At 44.0% G+C, this 13,996-nt stretch overlaps 1 protein-coding gene across 1 annotated transcript in view; it reads left to right on the top strand.

Moving 5' to 3' along the window:
- The window catches only part of KDM2B (lysine demethylase 2B), a 118,902-nt gene that overhangs the window by 72,133 nt on the left and 32,773 nt on the right, over positions 1-13,996 (top strand). Inside the window, exon 12 of the mRNA XM_068989735.1 lies at positions 3,449-3,535. Coding sequence (XP_068845836.1) covers positions 3,449-3,535 — 87 coding nt within the window. The remainder of the gene's footprint in view (positions 1-3,448; positions 3,536-13,996) is intronic.

Below are 13,996 nucleotides of genomic sequence, written 5' to 3' on the forward strand. Positions count from 1 at the left end.
ACCTGCACTGTTTTGCAGCCCCGTGGACTGTAACCCACCAGGCTCCTCTGTCCATGCCATTTCCTAGGCAAGAATACTGGAGTGGATTGCCATGCCCTCCTCCAGGGGATCTTCCTGACCCAGGCATTGAACCCGAGTCCCTTGCTTTGGCGAGTGGATTCTTCACCCCTCAGCTGGTGGTAAAATATACATAACATAGAATTTTAACCATGTTTAAGCGTTCAGTTCAGTGACATTAAGTACATTTCCACTGTTGGGTAACCATCACCATCCATAGCCAGAACTTTTTGATCTTCCTGAACTTAAAACTCTATATCCAGAAAAAAGTTTAAAGTAAGAAAATCCCCTCCATATCCATTAAACAATAACTCCCCACTTGTTCCCCCCCCCCACCCCCCACCCCCCCCCCCACTGCCTGCAACCCTTGGCTACCGGCTTTCTTCTTTACACTTTTATGAATTTACTGTGTTAGGCACCTCATATTAGTGGCACCTTGTGGTACTTGTCCTTTTGTGTTTGGCTTATTTCACTGAGTGTAATGTCGTTCAGGTTCATCTGTGGTATAGCATGTGATAGAATTCCCTTCCTTTTTCCAGCTATATAATATTCCATGGCTTGTATGTTATCCATTTATCCATCCATGGACACTTGGGTTGTTTCTGCTGTTTGGCTGTTGTGAACAGTGTTGCTGTGAACACGGCTCCATTCCCTTTTCAGAGATGGGCTGAATGATGCCAAGGTTAAAGAGCCCAGGTCATCAGGAGTCTCCAGCCCTTCCTGGCTGAGCGCTAGTCAACTGTTCCCTTCGCCCCTTGAGCCCTGCCCTTCTCATCTGCACTGTGGAAATGGTCGTTCATTCCACAGGGTGGTCAAGAGGATCAGATGAGAGTGTGGGCATGAAATGTTTATTATGGTGCCCGCCGCAGAGCAAGACCTCAGGACCTCTTACTCCCATCCTTTCATTCAGCACAACCGGAGGTGCCTGCCCTCCTGATGGGTACAGTTACCTCTCAACCTGGCTGGTTCCACCTACTCCGAGAGGTGGACCAAGGTGGGGAGAGGGCTGTGGAAATGGCCCATTCGGATGCAAGTTCTGAGGGGCACAGTGTCTGCAGTGTTTGTGAAAGCCATAATTTAAAAAGTGAAGCTGATACAGTTGATTTGCTTTTTATCATCACCAGGAATTGGCAGTTCTAAACAATGTCAGTGGAAATTCCCTGGCAATCCAGCGGTTAGGACTCTGAGCTTCCATTGCTGGGGTCACGGGTTCTTTATCCTTGATTGGGGAACTAAGAGTTGGTGGTGGAGCCAAAAAAACCCAAAAACAAACAAACAAAAAACAATGTTAGTGATGAAATACTCCTTCCTCCAGGCACGATCGCTGCCACTGCCCCAGCTTTTGGTTGCCTCTGATGCTCCATGTGAAGTCCATACCTGAGATGAATTGTGTCTGAGATGAATTGTTTCCCTTCTGTTGTATTACTTTTTAAATATACCGCATAGGTGTTAGCAAAATTGGCAGCCTGAGTCCTGTTTTCCTTTATTGTAACTGTTCCTACTGTCTGATTGGCATTTTTAAAATGATTATTTGCTCATCGCTATTGTTTTAAAATTATTTTAAAATTGTTTTAGAAGTGTAACTTGTTGATTTGTGTTTTAGTACAGTTGTAGATTTTCAGAAAAATTCTGCACATAATAGAGTTTCCACATACCCTTCACCCTCAGTTTCCCCCAGTTATTAACATCCTACCTTAATGTGGTGCATTTGTTACTTCTAATGAAACATTATTGATACATTGTTGTTAAGTAAAGTGTATAATTTATTCGCTTTTCCTCAGTTTTTCCTTGTGTGCTTTCTCTTGCCCCTTGGCTGTGATAGTCTCTCAGAGTTTGCTTGTGTGTGTCAGCCTTGACAGATTTGAGGTCAGACATTCAGCAGAAAGTCCCTCTTTGGGCATTTGTGGCTTCATTTTTTAAAGATATTTACTGGAGGCTTACCGTAGGTTAGTCATTGTGTAAGGCTGGGGGATATCGCAGTGAACCAAGGCATTTTATAAAAACAGTGTTTATAAATCATTGACATTGACTGTTGGACTTAGAGAAAGTTGTACGTGCTGAGAACTGAACCCGGAACCCAAGCCCCTGACCTTGCTGTTGGCCTCCTTCCGTGGGAAGAGGAGGGAGTTATTCAGGCGTGTTTGAGGTAATAAAGCACAGTTTGAAAAATCAGGCAACCAATTGAAAATTAAAGCAGGAAAGTAAGGAGAATAAATTAGAAGTGAATTGGATTCTTTCTGGTGAAGACTAGAAAGTGAGTTAAAATCATCTTCACCTGCGTTTATCTTCTGAGTTCTTTTGCACTTCCTGTTAAGTGCTACTTTGCAGCTTACTCTGTCCTTGGATGTCTCTGCAGGAGTGTCTTTTGTACGATCCAAAAATTAGTGGTTGGGGTCAGAATAGACCAGTAACGGTTCCCTGTCCATCCCTCAACACTTTTGTATGGTACGCTGTGGATGCAGCCCCAGATCCCATGTGGATGCATCCCACGACCTGGTCATGGGGCAGGAAGTCTGGTGCCAGAGAGCAGGGTTCAGGGCTCTGCCCTCTTGCTCTGGGATGGCATCCAAATTCTTTGAGCATTTCTGAATCTTGGTTGCCTTACTGGATAGGGATAATTCAGCGGAGTGACATCTTACACCTTGATGAGGTTCTGCAGTTGGCTGCACACAACACCAAAGGCTGCTAAAGGCAGGATTGCCCTGTAAAGCATTGAAACCACCTACAAAGGACTGACCGTGAGGTGCCACATGGGAGACCCGCACAAAGTCTGGCAGTGTGTCCATCACAGCCCATTTTTTTCTGCCAGCATTTGTCCAGTTGACTGAGTATCTACCTATGTTTAGGGACCTTGATGCAAAAAACAAAGACATGTCTTTACACACCAGGATGAGAGGACCTAGGGCATACTTGCTGACTGGTGAAAAAACCAGTCAGGGCTCATCGGTGAGACCTCATGGTTGCTTTGTTCGTTTCTCTGTGGACATAGTTGAATTCATGTACGTTAGAGGATTTATTAGACTGCTGCCCAGCAAGCACCTCCGAGAGGACTGTGTAAGGATTAAAGGAGGTTGGGTCCGTGAGAGTCTTTGGTGCTCTGGACAAATGTTTGTTGTCGTATGATCAGTGAGCAGTATGCTCATGGAAGTCTCAGGGAGGTGGGCGATATGCTTTTTAAAAACTTTCTTGGAGAAGGGGATGTTTTGTGTTTTGCGGACCCTGGGGAACCCTGGCAACTTGGTTTCTATTGAGCGTGTGAGTATTGGTGGAGTCGGGGCAGGCAGTGAAGCTGCAGAGAACTTTGTCTTTTGCTGGGTGAGGGCCAGCCTCCACTCCCTTCAGAGACCTCTCCTGTACCCTGGGCTAATCTGGCTCCTTTGCTTGACCACAGAACGTCCTGAAGGAGCACGCGGAGGATGACCCCAGCCTGGCCATCACTGGGGTCCCCGTAGTCACTTGGCCAAAGAAGACGCCAAAGGTAAGACACAGATCACCCGCAGCTGAGAGCCCGTATCCATTGCTTTTTCACATCTCCTGTAAGATGAATGTCGGCAGCTTTTCAGGAGGAGCTCCAGGGAGAGGCCTCCGAATCAAGATGAATGGTGCTGGTGATTTTTTTTCCTTGCAAGTTTTTGTTTTTCCAAGGGGGATCATTTTCCCTTGCTGTGGAAACTGCAAGCAGTGCCCCCTTGTGGTCACGCAGAAAACTGCGGGGAAATGATACCTCACCTTTGCCTGTCATTAGGGGATCGTTCTTCTTTTCCTCCCCTCTCTCCTTGCTTCTCTATCTCCTTCCTTTCTTTGTCCTCTAGCTGCTTCATGGGCCGTTTTCTCCTTTTTTTGAAAAAAGGATTTATGTATTTGACAGTGTCTGTTTTAGTTGAGGCACATGGAATCTTTAGTTGCAGCATGTAGTATCTTGTTCCCTCACCAGCGACCAAACCCGGGCCCCCTGCGTTGGGAGCACAGAGTCTTAGCCACTAGACCACAGTGAAATCCCTGTTTCACCACAGGAAATCTCTGTTTTCTCCTCTTTTCAAAGTTAACTTTTCTTCTCTTTCTAAATGGGTCCTTGGGAATCCCCTGGAAATCCAGTGGTTAGGACTCTGTGCTTCCACTTCAGGGAGCACAGGTTCAATCCCTGGTCAGAGAATTAATATCCTGCATGCCTTGCAGTGTGACCAAACGACAAAGAACACAAGAAGGGTTGATGCTCACCATGAAAAATCTGATCAAACAGGAATGGACAAAGATGCTGAGAAGTCTAGCAGTGATATCGCTGAGAACTTACCAGGGGCAGGTTGTCCTGCTTAGTCCTCTACAGGCCCTGTTTTATTTAGACTCCCACAATCCTGTGGATAGACATTTATGATTTGTTTTACAGATGGGGAAACCAAGGCTTAAAAAGGCGAAGTTACTTGTTAGGTTACTTGGCAGAGCTGAGGATGCAAACGTAGGTCTAACTGACAGTGGAGACCTAACTTTCAACCAATACCTGCCCCACTGTCCACCGTGCAGAGAAAACCAATAACATTTTGGTGTATCTAGGGTGGGATATTTATATATGAACCCATTCATCTATCTTCAGTCTGTCTTGGCTTCCTCACTTTCGTGAGCAAGTTATATGAGTTCCAAGAACCTTACTTCCTCATTTGTAGAAAGGTGTTATACCGGTACCTACTTTGAGTGGTCATTGTGAGGACTAAAAATAATGCGTGCAGATTCCATAGGACGAGGGCTGACTCATGATAAGTTCTCTAAATGTTGGTTGTAACCTAAGCAGCCTTCCTGTTGATGGCTATTTTGCTAATTTCTGATATTTTACTGTTATAGAAAACACTGAGAGGAACTTTCTAGAACTTTCTCAATCTGTACTGTCCAAAAGGCTATGAGCCATGTGTGGCAATTGAGCACTTCAGATATGGCAAGCTTAAATTAAGAGGTGCTGCCAATGTAATATACATAACAGATTTTAAAGACAATATAAAAAAGAACAGTGTACAATACAACTTATATTGATTGCGTGTTGAAATTAGGGTTGCCAGATTTAAAAAGGAAGCTCATTTAAATTTGAACTTCAGATTTTCAGACAATTAAACAGTTTTTTAGTTTGATATGTCCCATATATTACATGGGATATATTTATGCTAAAAAAGTTTTTGTTTTTTTCTGAAATGTACTATGGCTGTATTTTTATCTGCTGAATCTGGCAACCCTCATTGAAATGATCATATTTATATGTTAGTTACTCAGTTGTGTCCGACTCTTTGTGACCCCATGGACTGTAGCCTGCCAGGCTCCTCTTTCCATTGAATTCTCCAGGTAAGAATACTGGAGTGGGTTGCTATGCCCTCCTCCAGGGAATCTTCCCGTCCCAGGAATCAAACCTGGGTCTCCTGCATTGCAGGCAGATTCTTTACCATCTGTGGCCAGGGAAGCCCGATAATCCATTAAGCAAAATGGATTATTAATACTCATTTCACCGGTTTCTTTTTATCTTTTAAAAAGTGGCTTCAAGTACTTATGTGGCTCGCATTATGTTTCCGTTGGACATCGCTGTTCTGGGTTATCTTGCTCACCTTTTTTACTATCTTTGATTATCTTCCTAAATGTGGACTTGTTAATGGAGAGAAGGCACCCGATTCTTTGTGGGTGTTGAATTCTGACTCTCTCTGACGCTTAGTGGAACTGAAGTGGCCATAGGATTAAAAAGGATTTGCCTCCAGATCTTCTAGCTTTAGCTCCCCGATCTGTGGACATGCGTGGGGTTTCAGAGCTGACTTTCCCCGAAATGGGCAAAAATATAAGTGTCATTTGTCAGATCACAGACTGTACTTGCACACACAGCACCTTGAAATAGCCAGGCTAGGCCCCATGGTTGCTTTGAACCTATAGACGAAACCGTGGCTTTGCCTTGCTGCCCGCTTCCCTCATGGTGGAGGAATTGCTTCATGGGATGGATTGGGGTTTGTAGAACATGGGCTTCTAAAGGAACCCACTTGACATTGCTCACTGTAATCTCAGAATTAATGGAGGTATTCAGACCAGCCTCTCTGGAGATCACTTCAGGACCGTAAATGTGCCCTGTCTTCTGTGCTTGAGACCCTCAGTGCAGTCCTCAGGGGCTTCTAGTCATTTTTTTTTTTTTTTAATTCAAACCTCTGCCCCCTTTCCTCTTAAGGTCTGGAAACAGGAAGCTGGCTTCTGGGGGCAGTAGTTCTTATTTAAGTTTGCTCTGGAGGATTGGTTTATAACCATGGGACTATATGGCATGGCTGGTGTCAACATGGGTAGGAGAAATCGGAGCCCTTAGGCTGGTTGGGAAAGAGTGGGTGGGAGGGAGGAGTAAGGGCCTTTGACATTTAACAATGCTCATGGTAGCAGGCTTTGCTTTTTTTTTTTTAATCTTATAATAAATAAGACTCCCATACTTTATGGTTCTCCCACTTAAAGTATATATAGTTAAATGTTTTTAGTATACTGAAAATATTCAGAGTTGTGGAACCATCCCCACAACCACAATCTTCATTTTAGAACATTTTCATACCCCTTAGAAGAAACTCAATCAGCTGTCAGTTCCCCTTCCCTCAACCCCTGGAAACTTTCTGTCTCCATGGATTTGCCTATTCTGGACATTTCATATAAATAGAATTATACAGTGTGTGGCCTTTTGTGACTACTTTCACTTAGCAGAATGTTTCCAAGGTTCGTCTCCGTTGTACATCTATCGGTATTTTATGCCTTTATAGGGTTGAATAATATTCCATTGTATGGAGGGACCACAGTCCGTTTATCTGTTCATCTGTCCATGGGCATTTGTGCTCTTTCTCCCTTTTGGCTATTGTGATTGATGATGCTACAAATAATTTATGTACAGGTTTTTATGTGAACTTATGTTTTCATTTCTCTTGGGTAGACACCTAGGCATGCAATTGGCTTACCAGATGGTAACTCTATGAGGAACTGCCAGACTATTTCCCAAAGTGGCTACTGCATTTTGTGTTCCCCTCGGCAATTACAGGAGTTCCAGTTTCTCCACATCTTCACCCAACACCTATTGCCTATCTTTAATTTTTTTTTTCAGTTAAAAAAATGTTTGGCTGCATGTGCCATACAGCATATGGGATCTTAGTTTCCTGACCAGAGATGGAACCCATGCCCCCTGCATTGGAAGCTCAGACTCTTAACCACTGGACACTACGGAAGTCTCATATTGCCTGTCTTTTTCATTAGAGCCATTCGAGTTTTTTTCCTATGAATTATTTGAGGTTAATTGTATGAGTTTGCAAGGGCCAGCATAACAAAATACCCTAGACTGAGGGGCTGAAATGGCAGAAAAATTAATTTTTTTACCTTTCTGGAAGCCAGAAGTCTGAGATCAAGATGTCAGTTGGCAGGATTTATTTCTTCTGAGGATTCTCTCCTTGGTTTATAGATGGCCGTTGTCTCTGCATCTTCCCATGGTCTTCGTTTTGTGTGTGTTCTAATCTCCTGTTCTTATAAGGACACCATTTATACTGAATTCGAGTCCACCCAAATGATGCCATTTTAACTTAGTTATTACCTCATTAAAGGCCTATCTCTAGGGACTTCCCTGGTGGTACAGTGGTTAAAAGATTCCACACTTCCACTGCAGGGGGCCCAGTTCCATCCCTGGTCAGGGAACTAGATCCTGCATGCTGCAATTAAAAAAAAAAAAAAGCATGCTGCAATGAAAGAGTGAAGATCCCTTGTGCTGTAACTAAGACCTGGTGCAGCCAAATTATAAAAAAAAAAAAAGACCTATTTTCAAACACAGTCACATTCTGAAGTGCTGGGGGTCAGACTTCAACATATGGATTTGAGGAGGACACAGTTTAGCCCATAACATGTATTACACATTATACAAAGGAATAAATCCTATAATAATGAATATCATGATTCCCCCTTCAACTCTAGAAATAAATTATTTCCGGTATAAACCAAACCCCTATGTATTCCTTCTAAATGTATGCAACAGTTCTGAGGTCTTATTGAATTCTTACAACAAGGCTGGGAGGATAGCATTATCTTCATGGTGCAGCTGAAACTGGAGGTTCAGAGAGGTACGCTGGTAAGTCTGAGGCCACACAGCTTATGAATCTAAGGTGTTCATCCTCAGATTTGTCCCTGCGCCTGAGGAACTCTATGAGATGTGGTGGAGGGCAGGGGGAGGGGCGGCCGGGTGCTGTATTTATGCGTTTCCTGGCTGGTGGGGTTAAGAAGTTAACAGGAAAGGAAGAAGCAAGTACACGACTGACTGCCTGGGCCGCCCCGGGTCTCTCGATTCCCAGGTTCTCCCAATTTGATGCAGGTTGGCTTGAAAGATCAAGGGTGCTCATTGAGGCTGTCAGGATGCGAAGTCGGGAGAGGTCCGGGTCTGGCTCAGGTTACTTAAATAATTAATGCTAAATGATGATTAGCAAGAAATGCTTTGATCTCCCACCTTGCCTCCTGGAGAACAAAGTCCCTTTCTGGAACTGATTAGGTGCCATGAGGTCATTTCTGATGTGGCGTCTTTCAAATCAGAGATGCTACTGAATCACCCTTGGTCACAGTCGCCCCACCCCCACTCCGCCCCATTGGCTGTTTTCACCAGTGGTGATGGATTTGTTTTGATCTGTCTATACTCTGGCCACTTCCTTTTATGACCAAGTGGTAAGATTTGGAGGGGGGGGAAGGTTGTCTGTGACCTTAGAACCAAACCGAGGGAACTGAACTACTTTGAGGCCCGACTTCTGACCTCAGCCTTATTAGTATGTTGACCTTCCTCGCAGCAGCCAGACGCTTCTACCGGGCCAGGCTGCAGGTTGGTTCCCAGAAAAGGAAACCAAGGAAGGAGGTGAGAGGAAGCCACGGTTTTCCTGGAAAGAGAACACGGTGATGCATTTGCTTCTTAATCTCTAGTGGCCAAACCAGGCTGCCTCTTGAATTTCAATTATTGTCAGTTTTTCTGGAGTGGAGGAGCAGAGAGGCTGCAAAGTGTACCCAGAACCCTGACAGGCTGGGGACAGTCCTCTACAGCAGTTAGTGGATCAGCTTCCTTATGGGCACGTCACCGGAACCACGGGAGGAAGACAGACACACACACACAGACACACACACACACACACCTGATGTCTGTGTCACGCTTCAGTTCTGCTTTTCCCCTTCCTCCATACTTGGTCATTTAGATCTGGGAGGCCTGATAAGTCTGGGGTCCCCCAGGGAGCGTCACACACAGCCTTTCCCTGAAGGATAGTCACATAAGTCATTAAAAGAGGCCCCCATGTACTTCCTGATCCCACTGACCTGCTCCCAGCTCCTGTCTCCCCCAAGTAATTAAGTTGATGGTGTACAGTTGAGGAGGAGGATAATGCCTGCCGTTTATTGTTGCCTGCTCAGGGCCAGATCATTTCCTATAAAGGCCGTGTGGTCTCAGGAGGACCGGTGCTCAAGCTGGTGACATCTGTTTTACCTGGGAAACGTATTGTTTTTTCTAAGTTGTTTCCTGGGCTCCCCTGAGACACTCTGATTTATTAGGTGTTGGTGGGGCCTAGGAATCTGCACTTGCTAAATGCTTCACAGGTAATTCTCATGCACAGTGAGGGTGAGCTCTGGGGTCAGGTACACCTGGATATTGACTCCCGGCACTGCCACTTACTAACTGTGTGGTCATGGGACAGTCTGAGCCTTAGTTTACTCACCTGTGGAAAGGGCTCATAGTGCTTTCCTACGAGATTGCTGTGAGGGGCTGTCTGCAAAATACCTCTATAGTAGCCCTTCCATCAGTGATACCAATTAGGCTTTTTCATAGTTCTGTTAGTAAATAATAATCCCAAATCTGCCCATCTAGAAGGCAGAAATAGAAGACACTGGAGGAGGAGCTGGGTCAGAAGGGGGTGATTAGTTTAGAGACATTCCCCATCTCTACATGATTACTGGCTGGTGCAAAAACTCAGTCTCAGGCAAGGGCTTAAATGGCTCAGTTTCGTGGAGGTAGTCACAGCTGGCATTTCCCGAAACGGGGCTGGTTTAAGGAACTGCTTCTTTATGCCTTCTGCACTCCACTGGAGGGAGGAACCCTAGGCCTGTGAGCAGAAGGGTAACTTGCCTTAGAATGTGCCAGAAGAAGCCTCGTGAGAGCAGCCGTGGCGATCAGGAACAGGCAGCAGGGAGACCGGCAGCAGCGGCTGTAGGGCGGAGAGGCACAAGCAGCAAGTGGACAATCCAGGACCCCCACCTAGAGTCCCCAGGACTTCCCTAAGTGACAGCTAAGTCATCTGTAGAGTTTGGAGGCCAGCAGGTTCCCAGGAGCACAGACAGCCAAAATCCCTGATCACAGAATACCCACAAGAGATGGTCTGCTCATTCTGGATAATGTTGCCTCCAACATCAGCAAGAGAAAAATCCCATTGATGGTCAAAGAATGCCACCGTTTCTTACAAGCTGAGACCCCAGGTCTCTGACCAGATATGTGATCTCTGATCACCATCTGTAATCCAGAATCCGTAATCTCTGAACCATATGACTGGGATCCCATCAGAGCCCCCTGCCTTTTTTAGTCAACCCCAATGATGCTCTGTAAATTGAGCCTCTGTTTAACTCTGCTCCGTGACCTGGTGGGAGGGTGCCAGGATGCCATTTCATTTCCTGCTAAGATCCTGACTGATAGACTTCCCGTTTTCTCCTTCTGTTGGACATCCACATTCTACTCTGCATTTTTAAAAATTTTATTTATTTCTGGCTGTGCTGGGTCTTTGTTGCTGGGCACTGGCTCTCTCTAGTTGTGGCAAGCAGGACTACTGTTTGTTGCGGAGCACAGGTTCCAGGCGCAAGGACTCAAGAGTTGTGGTACGTGGGCTTTGTTGCCCCGAGGCATGTTGGGTCTTCTCGGACCAGGGAACCCACGTCCCCTGCAATTTCAAGGCCGACTCTTAACCACCAGGGAAGTCCCTATACTCTGCATTTTGTTGCATATCTGTCTTAAGCTGCCATTAGCTTCTTGAGACTGGAGCTCATCTTATTAATTTTTTTCTCATCCTTTTTTGTATCCTGTCATGCAAGATTGGTCCCAGAAAATGTTCAGTGAATGAATGAACTTGATAGCAAGGTTTCCCCAGAGCTTCTAGAAGATGAAGTTGTAGTCAGTCAGTTCAGTCTCCTTGCTGTCTTTTACCTGCTCTCCAGATCCCTCAAAGTCATCGCTAGTGAAAGTAACCCTCTCTCCTTACTTTAATTTGTGTGTCCCAGTTGCACCCAATAAAAGAATGGTGAATAGAAGAACACTAAGAAAGGCTCTTGGTCTTCCCTGGAGCCTTTTGTCCCTCACATTTAAGCATCTCCCTTCATCCTCTTGGACTTAAAAAGATCTTATTTCTCACCTGGAACTTTTCAGCTATCAACCGTATCATTTTATTGAAACTTTAAGATAGTGATCAGTTGAAATAACCTGTAATTAAAGTCTGCAGCCCAGGATTTCTTTCTTAGTCTGATAACTTGCTCGGCTGTCTGTGTTAATAATGCCAAAGACAAATTCTTGGAAAGCAATTGAGATACCGAGGGCTTTCCTGCCTTTGGTGGAGTAATTAGAAGGCCTGGCTGGCACTGTAAGTGATTGCTTGCCATTATCATGGTTTTATTTCTAGAACAGTGGTCTATCCTTCAGGCTTTTCCTTTTTTTTAAATCAAATGGCATTGTATATTTCCTGTTTCAAAGGAGTATGCTTGATCATTGATGTTGGGAGTAAGCTGTGACACCTTCCCCACCCCAACCCCTGCGTATCTAATCTGGCTTTATCAGGAAGATGGATGTGTGTGCAACCAAGTGATGTTGTCAGATAATCCACTCCCCAAATGTAGGTGATCTAGAGAATAAAGGGGCACAGTTAAGTGAATACAGGTGAAATATTTGCTTTATTTAAGTTTGCTTCCTGTTACAAAAGGGGGAAGGGGAAGTCCATTTGTTGGGACAAGGGGATCTTTAATTATATACAAAGAAAATAGGTAGAAAGTGAAAGCTCTGGTAAAACCTGCTCTAAGTCACTCACCTTCTTCAGTGAATGTAAATGACTAAACAGCAAAGCATGTTGCAGGAATTCAGAGATAATCTCCCTTAAAAGAATGATTTGGGGGGGTATTTAAATTCATTTCTCTCTTAGTTAATATTTATGGGACAAGATGGCAGGAAGGGTTGTGTTGGGGACTGCTCTGGGGAAACTTGTTGGTTTGAGTGTACCCAGTTGATTGATTCTTCTGAGGGAGGGTGTTCTTTTACTTCTTTTTACTTATTAGTTTATTTTTTAAAATTGAAGTATAATTGATTTACAATGTTGTGTTCATTTCTGGTGTACAGCAGAGTGATTCATTTTTGTATAGTAAATGTTATACATTTTTCAAATTCTTTTCCATTATAGGTTATTGCATGATATTGAATATAGTTCCCTGTGCTATACAGTAGGACTTGTTGTTTACTTATATATAGTAGTTTGTTTCTGCTAATTCCAAATCATAATCTATCTCGGAGATCCAACCAGTCCATTCTAAAGGAGATCAGTCCTGGGTGTTCTTTGGAAGTACTGATGCTAAAGCTGAAACTCCAGACTTTGGCCACCTCATGCAAAGAGTTGATTCATTGGAAAAGACTAATGCTGGGAGGGATTGGGGGCAGGAGGAGAGGGGGACGACAGAGGATGAGATGGCTGGATGGCATCACCGACTCGATGGACATGAGTTTGAGTGAACTCCGGGAGATGGTGATGGACAAGGAAGCCTGGCGTGCTGCGATTCATGGGGTCACAAAGAGTCGGGCATGACTGAGCAACCGAATTGAACTGAACTGAATCTATCTCTCCTCACTCCTTTCCGCTTTGGTAACCATAAGATTTTCTGTGTCTGTGAGTCTGTTTCTGTTTTGTAAATAAGTGCGTTTGTACCATGTTTTAGGTTCCCCATATATAAGTGATATCGGATGAATTTTGTCTCTCTCTGACTTTCTTCCCTTAGTATGGTAATCTCTAGGTCCATCTTTTTATTTATCTTCTATCACATTTCCTTAAATTGTGGGAAAGAGACAGCATGAAATTGACTGTGTTAGCTATTCTTGGTGTACTTGAGTGGCATTTTGAGTGTATTGTGGGTGGCATTGAGTACATTCACATTGTTGTCAACCATCACCACCGTCCGTCTCCAGAACTTTTTCATCATCTGAAACTGGAATTCTTAATCCCGTAAACACTAAATCCCCATTCCCCCATGTTCTGCTTTTTTTATCTCTGTGAATTTGACTCTTGCATAAGTGAAATCATACAGTATTTGTCTCTTTGTGACTGGCTCCTTTCACTGAGCGTGTCTTCAGGGTTCATCCATGCGATAGCATGTGCCAGAATCTCTTTCCTTTTTAGAGCTGGATGGTTTTCCATTGTATGTATATACATTTTATTTACCCATTTATCTGTCGATGGGCACTTGGGTTGCTTCCACCTTTGGCTGTTATAAATAATGCTGCTGTGAACAGAGGTGAGTAAAAATCTTTTCAAGTCCTTATTTTCAGTTCTTTTGGGTACATACCTAGAAATGAAATAGCTGGAATCATAGAATAATTATGTTTTAAATTTTGGAGGGGCTGCCATACTGTCTTCCACAGTGACTGCATCGAACATCCCTATCAACAGTGCACAAGGGGTTCCAGTTTTACCATATCCTGGCTATTGTTATTTTCTGTTCGTTTGTTTTTCATAATAGCCTTCCTAATGGATATGTTGTTTTTCAACGAACTTTATTTTTTATGTTGAAGTTTTCTTTACAGTATGACAGACATCATGTCATTCCATCCCTCAATACTTAGGTTTGCATCCCTGGAAAATAATATTTTTCTCCATTCTTGAAATAACATTATTATACCTAGCAAAACTGACAATTCCTCCTGATGCTGGGTCATATA

Source organism: Capricornis sumatraensis, chromosome 17 (assembly GCF_032405125.1).
Source record: "Capricornis sumatraensis isolate serow.1 chromosome 17, serow.2, whole genome shotgun sequence".
NCBI classification, from domain to species: domain Eukaryota; kingdom Metazoa; phylum Chordata; class Mammalia; order Artiodactyla; family Bovidae; genus Capricornis; species Capricornis sumatraensis.